At 41.9% G+C, this 14,482-nt stretch overlaps 1 protein-coding gene across 2 annotated transcripts in view; it reads right to left on the bottom strand.

Moving 5' to 3' along the window:
• The window catches only part of LOC129816650 (transmembrane protein 163-like), a 117,637-nt gene that overhangs the window by 3,195 nt on the left and 99,960 nt on the right, over nucleotides 1-14,482 (bottom strand). For both annotated transcript variants that reach the window (XM_055871395.1, XM_055871394.1), the window contains exons 6-7: nucleotides 2,659-2,770; nucleotides 1,693-1,834 (exon numbers count right to left, since the gene is read on the bottom strand). In XM_055871395.1, the coding sequence (XP_055727370.1) occupies nucleotides 1,693-1,834; nucleotides 2,659-2,770 (254 nt within the window). The remainder of the gene's footprint in view (nucleotides 1-1,692; nucleotides 1,835-2,658; nucleotides 2,771-14,482) is intronic.

Raw genomic sequence — 14,482 nt, forward strand, 5'->3', positions numbered from 1 at the left:
AAATTTCCTCCTGACAGAGCTGGTGCAACTGAGTCAGGCCTTTAGGCCTCCTTGCTCGCACACGCTTTTTCAGTTCTGCCAAAACATTTTCTATAGGATTGAGGTCAGGGCTTTGTGATGGCCGCTCCAATACCTTGACTTTGTTGTCCTTAAGCCATTTTGCCACAACTTTGGAAGTATGCTTGGGGTCATTGCCCATTTGGAAGACCCATTTGCAACCAAGCTTTAACTTCCTGACTGATGTCTTGAGATGTTGTTTCAATATATACACATAATTTTCCGTCCTCATGATGCCATCTATTTTGTGAAGTGAACCAGTCCCTCCTGTAGAAAAGCACCCCCACAACATGATGCTGCCACTCCCGTGCTTCACGGTTGGGATGGTGTTCTTCGGCTTGCAAGCCTCCCCCTTTTTCCTCCAAACATAATGATGGTCATTATGGCCAAACAGTTCTATTTTTGTTTCATCAGACCAGAGGACATTTCTCCAAAAAGTACGATCTTTGTCCCCATGTGCAGTTGCAAACCGTAGTCTGGCTTTTTTATGGCGGTTTTGGAGCAGTGGCTTCTTCCTTCCTGAGCGGCTTTTCAGGTTATATCGATATAGGACTTTACTGTAGATATAGATACTTTCGTACCTGTTTCCTCCAGCATCTTCACAAGGTCCTTTGCTGTTGTTCTGGGATTGATTTGCACTTTTCACACCAAAGTACGTTAATCTCTAGGAGACAGAACTCGTCTCCTTCCTGAGCAGTATGATGGCTGCGTGGTCCCATGGTGTTTATACTTGTGTACTATTGTTTGTACAGATGAACGTGGTACCTTCAGGTATTTGAAAATTGCTCCCAAGGATGAACTGGACTTGTGGAAGTCTACAATGTGTTTTCTGAGGTCTTGGCTGATTTCTTTTGATTTTCCCATGATGTCAAGCAAAGAGGCACTGAGTTTGAAGGTAGGCCTTGAAATACATCCACAGGTACACCTCCAATTGACTCAAATGATGGAAATGAGCCTATCAGAAGCTTCTAAAGCCATGATATCGTTTTCTGGAATTTTCCAAGCTGTTTAGAGGCACATTCAACTTAGTGTATGTAAATTATGATACAGTGAATTATAAGTGAAATAATCTGTCCGTAAACAATTGTTGGAAAAATTACTTAGATGTCCTAACCGACTTACCAAAACTATAGTTTGTTAATAAGAAATTTGTGGAGTGGTTGAAAAACGAGTTTTCATGACTCCAAACAAGTGTATGTAAACTTCCAACTTCAACTGTACATGCTTGTTCAATATGGGGGGAAAATACCACATTTCCCAGAATGCATTAATTTAATCCTGAAGTTGACCCAGAGGCCTTCAAAAAGATGCCAAAGAAATGGAAATATAATTGGCTATTCTAAGCACTAAGGTTAAAAGAGTACATGAACATTGTTTCCAGAGAAAAGTGATATATTATTTGGTATCTGGAGATGTGACCTGTTAGATTCAATGAAACTCATTATTTGACTAAAATTCTACATCCTGTAGGTGAGTTGATTGGGAGTCAATTCCAAAATGAATAATTGAGCCTAACCCTGATGTATGTACATGTGAGTGTGTGTGAATGTCTTCATGTGACCTTCTGATGTGACTGTCTGTTTACATAAGTGAGCATGTCTGTCTGTGTGTGCGTGCAGGCTACACTTCTCTTACTTGACCCCATACGTGAGGATGACGAGTCCGATGATGACGCCGATGGATCCGTCCAGGTACCAGACGTCAGGGTGGTGTCTGAACACCTCAGCACTGATGAGGATGGAGAAACCCATGATTCCCCCCACCATGGAGTTAAACGCTACAGTCACAGAGAAGAACCACATTAATAACACACCATGGAGTTAAACACTACAGCTACAGAGAGAACCACATTAATAACACACCATGGAGTTAAACACTACAGCCACAGAGAAGAACCACATCAATAACACACCATGGAGTTAAAAAATCATGTGCCTGCCTCCATGTCTGTCTGGTGGGAAATTAGTGAAAAGGGTCTGAGAACAGAACAGCAACATCAGACTTATTGGATTGTTGCTTTGTGTGTTGGGAAAACCTGGGGGGAGAGAGAAGGGGGAGGGAGAGGGAAAAGGGAGAGACAGAGACAGAGACAGAGACAGAGACAGAGACAGAGAGACAGAGAGACAGAAAATACCAACAAAGAGAGTGAGGGAACAGGTATATGGGGAGAGGGAGAGAGGGATGGAGGGAGGGGGTGAGGCTCTACTTTGAGCCCGTGGGAGAGGAGTGTCTACAGCTGGACCACGTACACCAGTCACCCCTCAGCTCTTATTTATTACCATAATTTGTTTTTCTGACTTTCTCCCATTTTTCTCACCTCCCTGGCACAAGGCCTTATATCGCTGCTTTAATTGGCTCCAGTTCAAGTAGGCATGCTGTGCAAGCCCTTGGTACAGTATTTGTGAGTGTGTGTGTCTGCGTGTGTGTCTGTGTGTGTGTCTGCGTGTGTGTCTGTGTGTGTGTGTGTGTGTGTGTGTGTGTGTGTGTGTGTGTGTGTGTGTGTGTGTGTGTGTGTGTGTGTGTGTGTGTGTGTGTGTGTGTGTGTGTGTGTGTGTGTGTGTGTGTGTGTGTGTATATATGAGTCAGTCTTTCCTGGCCTACCGTCAGTGATGAGGGCTCTACTGGTCAGCACTCTCCCCAGCATGAACTTCAACACAGCCAGGATAATACACATAATCCCACTGACAATAGACACACTGAAAAGGAAGTCATCCTGAGAAATGGAGAGAGAGAGAGAGAGAGAGAGAGAGAGAGAGAGAGAGGAGAGGAGATGAGAGGAGAGAGAGAGAGAGAGAGAGAGAGAGAGAGAGAGAGAGAGAGAGAGAGAGAAAGAGAGTGGAGGGGAGAGGGAGAGGGAGAGAATAGAAAGGACAAAAGGTAGAAAATCTACAGTGAGATTAGTCAAATAGTTACGGAATGCTCTTGTTAAGTCTTCAGCAGTGTCATTAATATTAATATGGCACAGCCAGGCTGGCAGTATGTGCCTCTCCTCTCCACAAGGTCATTATGTTTGGTATGGTGTTACTGTGATAAAACACTGCTTCACAAACACATGATGCCTCCTATCCAGTATTAGAGCTCTATTTAATCTGTGTCGCTGAAGTGATAGAACAGAAATGTAAAAGTAATTTCCGATTGACACGAAATATTACCATTTACCGTGAAGGCAGTCTCCGCTAACGCGAGAACATTGCATTTAAATTCCAATCACGCTGTAACGCTGAACTTCCGCGATCCGGATTGAATAGAGCCCTTAGTGAAACAAAAGGTGACAAACAGATTGGTATAGACACATGTTTTGTTGATACAATATTCTGTATATCCAATGTAAACTCCAAGGCATTTTTAACTCAAATACTTCTAGTAATTGTAGTCAAACTCAATGAAAAGTCATTATTACCTAAAATGTCTTGTGGCTGCAGGGGCAGTATTGAGTAGCTTGGATGAAAGGTGCACAGAGGTGCCCAGAGTAAACGGCCTGCTCCTCAGTCATAGTTGCAAATATATGCATATTATTATTAGTATTGGATAGAAAACACTCTGAAGTTCCTAAAACGGTTTGAATTATGTCTGTGAGTATAACAGAACTCATATGGCAGGCAAAAACCTGAGAAAAAATCCAAACAGGAAGTGGAAATTCTGAGGCTGTTCGATTTTCAACCAAGATCCCATTGAAATCACAGTGAGATATGAATGAGTTTTCACTTCCTACGGCTTCCACTGGATGTCAACAGTCTGTAGAACTTTGTCTGATGCCTCTACTGTGAAGGGGGGGCGAATGAGAGGGAAATGAGTCAGGTCTGCCATGACCATTCTTTGACCATGTGCGTTCACATAAGAGGGAGCTCTGTTCCATCTGAAGTCAATGTAATTCTCTGGTTGGAACGTTATTCAAGATTTATGTTAACAACATTCTAAAGATTGATTCAATACATCGTTTGACATGTTTCTACTGACTGTTACTGAACTTTTGGACATTTCGTCAGCTTTTAGGGAACGCGCTTCGTGACTTTGGAATTGTTTACCAAATGCGCTAACAAAAGTAGCTAATTGGACATAAATAACGGACATTAACGAACATATCAAGCATTTATTGTGGACCTGGGATTCCTGGAAGTGTATTCTGATGAAGATCATCAAAGGTAAGGGAATATTTATCATCTAATTTCTGGTTTCTGTTGACTCCAACATGGCGGCTAATTTGACTATTGTTCTGAGCGCTGTCTCAGATTATTGCATGGTTTGCTTTTTCCGCAAAGTTTTTTTTTAAATCTGACACAGCGGTTGCATTAAGGAGAGGTATATCGATAATTCCATGTGTATATCATCTACATTTATCATCTACATCATCTCCATGTGTATTATCATCTACATTTATGATGAGTATTTCTGTTGAATCGATTTGGCTATGCAAAATCACTGGATGTTTTTGGAACTAGTGAACGTAACACGCCAATGTAAACTCAGATTTTTTTATATAAATATGAACTTTATCAAACAAAACATACATGTATTGTGTAACATGAAGTCCTATGAGTGTCATCTGATGAAGATCATCAAAGGTTAGTGATTCATTTTATCTCTTTTTGTGCTTTTTGTGACTCCCTTCTTTTGCTGGAAAAATGGCAGAATTTTTCTGTGAGTTGGTGGTGACCTAACATAATCGTTTGTGGTGCTTTCGCTGAGAAGCCTATTTGAAATCGGACACTTTGGTGGGATTAACAACAAGATTATCTTTACAATGGTATAAAACACATGTATGTTTGAGGAATTTTAATTATGAGATTTCTGTTGTTTGAATTTGGCGCCCTGCACTTTCACTGGCTGTTGTCATATCAATCCCGTTACCGGGATTGCAGCCCTAATTAAAATGTTTATGTGGTACTGACTCAAAACTAATGAGAAGTCACACCAACTACATTTTTTAAAGATATGAAAACAAATGAACTTTTTTCCCAGGATGCTCTTCTGCAGGTAGATTTTTGGGACATATTTTTAATATCTGTGTTTTTGCATGTACATTGAGTGATTGATTGATAGAATGTTTTGCTACACAAATATAATTGTTTTATAAACTACATTTTTGCACCCATTACTGAAATGGTTTAAATGGCTTAGATAGTTTCCTCCCACTGTTTTTAACCCTGGGAGTCATTATGAATGCAGGTTGCAGGTGAATACACATTTCAACTGTTGGATAGCCTAAAGCTGGCTAGATTCCAACAGGAATTACACATCACTTTGCAAGCCAGCATAATGTGATTTACAGTTAGGGTTGCAAAATTCAGGTACATTTCACAGGTTTTTCCATAAATCCTGGTTGGAAAATGACTGGGAAAATGTTTGTGAAAGTTTGTGGAATTTTACAACCCTACTTGCAGGCCTGATGTGGCCTGTAAACTAGGAGTTTCAGGCCACTGTATAAGGCCTTATGATATATGTAATGGTTCAGTTATAATGATAATATTCACCTAGGAACTCACTTGGTGAAGGCCACAGGACTGAAAATTAAAATCTCTGTCACTAACAAATACAGTCATTGGTGGTAAATCTACAATTCAATCGAAAATGCAAGGCACACTGAGAAATTATTGGAGGCGTGGCTTAGTGGGGGCGTTACATTTACGCATACCTTACTCAAAAAAACTGTATTTGTATTACTCATATGAAAGTAGTACTGCTCACTTCAGATATTTAAGCTCCCAGATACAAATGTTTTGCATACCCTGCCATCTTGATATATCATTCTACCAGGTAGGCCTATTTTACAGGCAACATTTAACACATAAGAGTCTAAGACCTGTCTAAGCCATCATATACAAACACATTGAATAACAGATTCACTACATGGATCACCAGTTAGTCCCAAAATTAAAATTACGTTTGTTCTGAGTTGTCTGTCCTATATCTGAGAAATGTAAAAAAGATCAGGAAACATTAGTTATTTTTTATTTACATGTATTTAAACCCTTATTTTTGCCACTAAACAGTCTAAGCCCTATCTTAGGGGTACTACTAAGCTATATGGAATCATTAAGGTCATACCAAGGATAATTTTGCCATTTGATTTGAAATTTTAAGATCCCTTGAAGTATCAAACAAATATATTTAAACAATTATTTGCTGAAACATTTTATTTGGCCTTACTGCTATTAGCCCATACAAACACATTGAATAACAAAATCACACAACCCTCCCCAAAGCACCCCAGTACAATTCGAGTGTTCCCTCTTATTCCCCACATCAGAAGCCTTTACCAAGTCAAACTGCGGTCTGGAATCAATACTGAACAGCATTACTGGTTGTTCATCTATCTAATATGGAGATATCTTCCCTTCCCTCTGCATGTTCAGACTCCAACACCTTCTGTCTGTGAGACGGTTGTGTGAGAGAGAGAGAGACAGAAGGTGTTTTTCCTTTCTTTCTGTCATTTATCCCTGGCTCAAATTAAAGGTCCACTTCCACACAGCATCTGGGAAACCATTCTAACTCCTCCATTTTTAATCAGGTTCCAGACTCACTGGCCACTGAGGGAGAGGGAGGGTGGACGTGAGAGGAATCACATCCAGGTATTCCACACATACACACAGAGCTACCACCACCACATTGCTGCACCAAGCCCTCTGCCTGTCCTGACCTTTGACTCAGTTTAGGACTCCCTCCTTTCCAGTCCTCCCCAGTCTGAATTGAGAGCCATGACCTCAATCCACTATACTTACTAGACCTGACCTCTATCCACTAAACACTGTCTCTTACTAGACCTGACCTCTATCCACTAAACACTGTCTCTTACTAGACCTGACCTCTATCCACTAAACACTGTCTCTTACTAGACCTGACCTCTATCCACTAAACACTGTCTCTTACTAGACCTGACCTCTATCCACTAAACACTGTCTCTTACTAGACCTGACCTCTATCCACTATACACTGTCTCTTACTAGACCTGACCTCTATCCACTAAACACTGTCTCTTACTAGACCTGACCTCTATCCACTAAACACTGTCTCTTACTAGACCTGACCTCTATCCACTAAACACTGTCTCTTACTAGACCTGACCTCTATCCACTAAACACTGTCTCTTACTAGACCTGACCTCTATCCACTAAACACTGTCTCTTACTAGACCTGACCTCTATCCACTAAACACTGTCTCTTACTAGACCTGACCTCTATCCACTAAACACTGTCTCTTACTAGATACTGTGTGTGTGTGTGTGTGTGTGTGTGTGTGTGTGTGTGTGTGTGTGTGTGTGTGTGTGTGTGTGTGTGTGTGTGTGTGTGTGTGTGTGTGTGTGTGTGTGTGTGTGTGTGTGTGTGTGTGTGTGTGTGTGTGTGTGTGTGTGTGTGTGTGTGTGTGTGTGTGTGTGTGTGTGTGTGTGTGTATTTAACTAATCTTGTGGGGACTAGAAGTCCCTACAAGAATAGTGAACGAACAAAAAGTTGACCAGCTGGGACATTTTGTTAGTCCCCACAAGGTCAAATGCTATTTCTAGGGGGTTTAGGGTTAAGGTTAGAATTAGTGTTAGGGTTAGAATTAAGTTAAATATTAAGGTTAGGAGCTAGGGTTAGTTGTAGGGTTAGGGTTAGGAGCTAGGGTTAGGTTTAGGGTTAGGATAAAGTTTAGGTTTTTGGGTTAGGGTTAGGGTTAGGGTTAGGGTTAGGGTTAGGGTAAGAGTACGGGTTAGGATTAGGTTTAGGTTTAGGGTTAGGGGTTAGGGAAAATAGGATTTTGAATGGGACTGAATTGTATGTCCCCACAAGGTTAGCTGTACAAGACTGTGTGTGTGTGTGTGTGTGTGTGTGTGTGTGTGTGTGTGTGTGTGTGTGTGTGTGTGTGTGTGTGTGTGTGTGTGTGTGTGTGTGTGTGTGTGTGTGTGTGTGTGTGTGTGTGTGTGTGTGTTTGTGTGGGCGCAGCACAATGTACCCCTGGGGTAGATTTTACTTGGCCATAGGCCCAGGCAGGTTAACTACAGATGAGCCTACTGAGACTGTTTAGAAGGAGAGCCAGTCAAATGAGTCTTTGGACCTGCATCAATGTGATTCTGAGTGGTGGTTTACGACACTCTTTTACATCATCTGTGGTTTATGTGTGTCAATGGTGGAATAACGTTAAAAACTCGTTAACTATGATTGATGGTGATGGTCGTCTTTGCTCGATATAACCCACATAGTAATACATGGTACCAGGAGTGAACGATGCTCTCTTTGCTCTATAGCGGGAACACGGGGATCTATATATCCTTCACGTTTGCAAATGAGGAGGATTAAGATGAGTTCACGGAGGTACTGGATAATTTTGATGAATATTGTTCACCTAAGAAGAACGACACTTATTAAGAACGTTGTGTGTTTCGCTGTCGTGTACAACAGCAAGGTGAAAAGTTTGACGTCTTTCTTACAGATTTTAAATTAAAAGCACAGACGGGCAATTTTGTAGACCTAACCTCATCTACGCTTCGAGATCAGATTGTGTTTGGTATAAATGACACTAGAGTTAGAGAAAGATTGCTGCGGGAAAGTGAGTTACATTTGGACACTGCAGTAAAAATCTGTCAGGCGAAAGATTGTATCGACTCTTTTTAAACTCGCTTCCCTCACAGTCATCACTGTTAAGAGTCAGAGAAGCAGAGACAAATGGGAGAAGGATGAAGAGGGATGTTGTGAAATAGACAGAGCCAGGCCAGAGAGTTGGAGGGAGATTGTGAGAATGTGTGTGAGTATGTGAAGACAGGCCCGTTGGGGCCTGATCTGTTCAATCACTATAGAGTCTAAAATGTACTATAAACTGGGTGGTTTGAGCCCTGAATGCAGGCATGACCCCCCAAAAATTGGCAATATACCACACCTCCTCTGGCCTTATTGCTTAATTATACAGCAAGGATTCTCAAACTCTTTGTGTCGGGGACCCCTTTTGTGATAAATAAAATTAATCAGGGAACCCCTCACAACTCGAGTGAGATAGAAATAGCATAGCAGTCAGAGTGTTACTCTGACTTTGGCAGTGCATGTCATCGGGAAGGAACATTTTAAAGGCCCAGCACTTGTCATCGGAGAGCAAATGTTGCAGTTTTCAAGCTAATTTCCTGCAATTCCAAACATCTCTGATTTGGTAAAAAGCTGAGGGATGAGCATGGAGAAATGTACAGTAACCACTCTCAAATTCATAGACAGCGCTATGGATGCAAGGACTGACAATCCATGATATCAAAATAATAGTTTATCCACATTTTGAGGCTGAATAGTGTTTGTTTACATTTACGTTGTTTAAAAACATTGGCGTAAAACAAGATAATATTTTATGCTCTGATGGGGTAGGACAGTAGAACTAAACTCATGAAGTTATATTTCTCACTAATCAATGGGTATATCATGATATTCTATATGGGTATATCATGATATTCTATAAATGGATGTAGCAACTAAGGATTTTAGATTTAAATTACAGTGCATGTACAGTTGAAGTCAGAAGTTTACATACACCTGAGCCAAATACATTTAAAACCTGTTAAGGCTAGGGGGTGCTGTTGTCACTATTTATGGAAATCGTGTAATTTTTGAAACGGCTTCCTACAAAATTCTTGATCTTCCAATATGCATATTATTATTATTATTGGATAGAAAACAGTCTATAGTTTCTATAGGCGTTGAAATTTTGTCTCTAAGTGGAACAGAACTCATTCTACAGCAATTTCCCTGACATGGAGTCAGATTTCAGAAATTTTGGCCCCTGTTCTGGAGTCAGTTTTAAGGCCACTGTTATTCCTATGAGTATACGGACACTGCTTACGTCTTCCCCTGGATGCCTTTACGTGATGACGATTTGAATGGTGTCGATTGCGCAATCACAGGCACTATAAATGTAAAAACCCTGTAGGTAGGAACTCTTTTCTTGGTGCGTCATGCGCGAGGTAGCCACCGACCCGCACTTGTTCCAAGCATTAGTGTAGGGAGTAATATTTCTCCGGTCATGTTTCTACTCGTTATAGGAGTTAAAAACATCATAAGGTAGTTAATTTAAAGCGTTTTATAGCAATTTATATCCGTTTAGTGCGATTTTGGGACATTTATTTCTGAGACACTGTGAATCTCTGGGCACGCTTCCAATTCATGCCGAACGCAGTTGGCATTTCCACATGGCAAGAGGACAGCTTTCCACCAAAAGACGATTAGACCCAAGAAAGGATGCTTTGCCCAAGATTCTGATGGAAGAACAGCTCAAAGTAGGAACAATTTATTATGATAAATCGTGTTTCTGTCGAAAAATGTTAGTGGCTTAGGACGCCATTTTTTTTTACTTAGCTTCGCTTGGCGCAAACTGTATTGAAAAGTAAGGATAATTTAAAAAATGTAATTCCGCGATTGTATTAAGAATTAAATTGTCTATCAATCGCTGTCCACCCTATATTTTTTAGTCACGTTTATGAGTATTTATGTATACGACTAGATCACTGTCTAATATGGCGCACGAACATTTTCTGACCAGCTGGGCTACTTTTCTCATTGTCTAACCATGATTTTGGTGGCTAAATATGCACATTTTCGAACAAACTGTATATGTATGTTGTAATGTGATGTTACAGGAGTGTCATCTGAAGAATTCTGAGAAGGTTAGTGAAAAAATTTATATATTTTGGCGATGTTTACGTTATCGCTCTCTTTGGCTAGAATCAATGCTGGGGTAATGTTTGCACATGTGCTATGCTAATATAACGATTTATTGTGTTTTCGCTGTAAGACACTTAGAAAATCTGAAATATTGTCTGTATTCACAGGATCTGTGTCTTTCGATTAGTGTATGCTGTGTATTTTTACGAAATGTTTGATGATTAGTAGTTAGGTAAACACGTTGCTCATTGTAATTATTCTAGTCCATTTGTGACGGTGGGTGCAATTGTAAACTATGCCATCTACCTGAAATATGCACATTTTTCTAACAAAACCTATCCTATACCATAAATATGTTATCAGACTGTCATCTGATGAGTTTTTTTCTTGGTTAGGGGCTATCAATATCTTAGTTTAGCCGAATTGGTGATAGCTACTGTTGTTGGTGGACAAATTAAAGATGGTGGATTATGCTAATGTGTTTTTAGCTAATAGATTTACATCTTTACATATTGTGTCTTCCCTGTAAAACATTTTAAAAATCGGACATGTTGGCTGGATTCACAAGATCTGTGTCTTTCATTAGCTGTATTGGACTTTAATGTGTGAAAGTTAAATATTTAAAAAAAAAAAATTTTTGAATTTCGCGGCTCTGCCTTTTCAGTGGGGGTGGGGGGGGTGTGCCGCTAGCGGAACGTGTGTCCTTGAAAGGTTAAACTCAGTTTTTCACAATTCCTGACATTTAATCCTAGTAAAAATGCCCTGTCTTAGGTAAGTTAGGATCACCACTTTATTTTAAGAATGTGAAATGTCAGAATAATATAATATTTTTTTTTCAGTTTTTATTTCCTTCATCACATTCCCAGAGGGTCAGAAGCTTACATACACTCAATTAGTATTTGGTAGCATTGCCTTTATACTGTTTAACTTGGGTCAAACGTTTCAGGTAGCCTTCCACAAGCTTCCCACAATAAGTTGGGTGAATTTTGGCCCATTCCTGTAACTGAGTCAGGTTTGTAGGCCTCCTTGCTTGCACATGCTTTTTCAGTTGGGATTTAGGTCAGGGCTTTGGGATGGCCACTCCAATACCTTGACTATGTTGTCCTTAAGCCATTTTGCCACAACTTTGGAAGTATGCTTGGGGTCATTGTCCATTTGGAAGACACATTTGTGACCAAGCTTTAACTTCCTGACTGATGTCTTGAGATGTTGCATCAATATATCCACATCATTTTGCTTCCTCATGATGCCATCTATTTGTGAAGTGCACCAGTCCCTCCTGCAGCAAATCACCCCCACAACATGATGCTGACACCCCCGTACTTCACGGTTGGGATGGTGTTCTTCAGCTTGCAAGCCTCCCCCTTTTTCCTCCAAACATAACGATGGTCATGAAGGCCAAACAGTTATATTTTTGTTTCATCAGACAAGAGGACATTTCTACAAAACATACGATCTTTGACCCATGTGCAGTTGCAAACCGTAGTCTGTTTTTTTTTATGGCGGTTATGAAGCAGTGGCTTCTTCCTTGCTGAGCGGCCTTTCAGGTTATGCCGATGTAACGGATGTGAAATGGCTAGCTAGTTAGCGGGTACGCGCTAGTAGCATTTCAATCAGTTACGTCACTTGCTCTGAGACTTAAGTAGTGTTGCCCCTTGCTCTTCAAGGGCCGTGGCCTTTGTGGAGCGATGGGTAACGATGCTTTGTGGGCGACCGTCGTTGATGTGTGCAGAGGGTCCCTGGTTCGCGCCCGTGTCGGGGCGAGGGGACGGTTTAAAGTTGTACTGTTACATTGATGCTGTTGACCCGGATCACTGGTTGCTGCGGAAAAAGGAGGAGGTTGAAAGGGGGGTGAGTGTAACGGATGTGAAATGGCTAGCTAGTTAGCGAGTACGCGCTAGTAGCATTTCAATCAGTTACGTCACTTGCTCTGAGACTTAAGTAGTGTTGCCCCTTGCTCTGCAAGGGCCGCGGCTTTTGTGGAGCGATGGGTAAAGACGCTTCGTGGGTGTCAGTTGTTGATGTGTGCAGAGGGTCCCTGGTTCGCGCCCGTGTCGGGGCGAGGGGATGACGTAAAGTTATACTGTTACACCAATATAGGTCTCGTTTTACTGTGGATATAGATACTTTTGTACCAGTTTCGTCCAGCATCTTCACAATGTCATTTGCTGTTGTTCTGGGATTGATTTGCACTTTTCGCACCAAAGTATGTTCATCTCTAGGAGACAGAACGCGTCTCCTTCCTGAGCTACATCAATCAATTTCAATCAATCAATTTTATTTTATATAGCCCTTCGTACATCAGATAATATCTCGAAGTGCTGTACAGAAACCCAGCCTAAAACCCCAAACAGCTAGAATGCAGGTGTAGAAGCACGGTGGCTAGGAAAAACTCCCTAGAAAGGCCAAAACCTAGGAAGAAACCTAGAGAGGAACCAGGCTATGAGGGGTGGCCAGTCCTCTTCTGGCTGTGCCGGGTGGAGATTATAACAGAACTATGCCAAGATGTTCAAAAATGTTCATAAGTGACAAGCATGGTCAAATAATAATCATGAATAATTTTCAGTTGGCTTTTCATAGCTGATCATTAAGAGTTGAAAAACAACAGGTCTGGGACAGGTGGCGGTTCCATAACCGCAGGCAGAACAGCTGAAACTGGAATAGCAGCAAGGCCAGGCGGACTGGGGACAGCAAGGAGTCACCACGGGCGGCAGTCCCGATGCATGGTCCTAGGGCCCAGGTCCTCCGAGAGAAAGAAAGAGAGAAGGAGAAAATTAGAGAGAGCCAAGATTTTCAAAATGTTCATAAATGACAAGCATGGTCAAATAATAATCAGGAATAAATCTCAGTTGGCTTTTCATAGCCGATCATTAAGAGTTGAAAACAGCAGGTCTGGGACAGGTAGGGGTTCCATAACCGCAGGCAGAAGAGTTGAAACTGGAATAGCAGCAAGGCCAGGCGGACTGGGGGCAGCAAGGAGTCACCACGGCCGGTAGTCCCGACGTATGGTCCTAGGGCTCAGGTCCTCCGAGAGAAAGAGAGAAGGAGAAAATTAGAGAGAGCCAAGATTTTCAAAATGTTCATAAATGACAAGCATGGTCAAATAATAATCAGGAATAAATCTCAGTTGGCTTTTCATAGCCGATCATTAAGAGTTGAAAACAGCAGGTCTGGGACAGGTAGGGGTTTCGTAACCGCAGGCAGAAACAGTTGAAACTGGAATAACAGCAAGGCCGGGCGGACTGGGGACAGCAAGGTGTCAGCATGCCCGGTAGTCCTGACGTATGGTCCTAGGGCTCAGGTTCTCAGAGAGAAAGAGAGAACGAGAGAATTAGAGAGAGCATACTTAAATTCACACAGGACACTGGATAAGACAGGAGAAGTATTCCAGGTATAACCAACTGACCCTAGCCCCCCGACACATAAACTACTGCAGCATAAATACTGGAGGCTGAGACAGGAGCGGTCAGGAGACACTGTGGCCCCATCCGAAGAAACCCCCGGACAGGGCCAAACAGGAAGGATATAACCCCACCCACTCTGCCAAAGCACAGCCCCCACACCACTAGAGGGATATCCTCAACCACCAACTTACAATCCTGAGACAAGGCCGAGTATAGCCCACAAAGGTCTCCATCACAGCACAACCAAGGGGGGGCGCCAACCCAGACAGGAAGTTCACGTCAGTAACTCAACCCACTCAAGTGACGCACCCCTCCTAGGGACGGCATGAAAGAGCACCAGCAAGCCAGTGACTCAGCCCCAGTAACAGGGTTAGAGGCAGAGAATCCCAGTGGAGAGAGGGGAACCGGCC

This window comes from Salvelinus fontinalis, chromosome 19, assembly GCF_029448725.1.
Source record: "Salvelinus fontinalis isolate EN_2023a chromosome 19, ASM2944872v1, whole genome shotgun sequence".
Classification (NCBI taxonomy): domain Eukaryota; kingdom Metazoa; phylum Chordata; class Actinopteri; order Salmoniformes; family Salmonidae; genus Salvelinus; species Salvelinus fontinalis.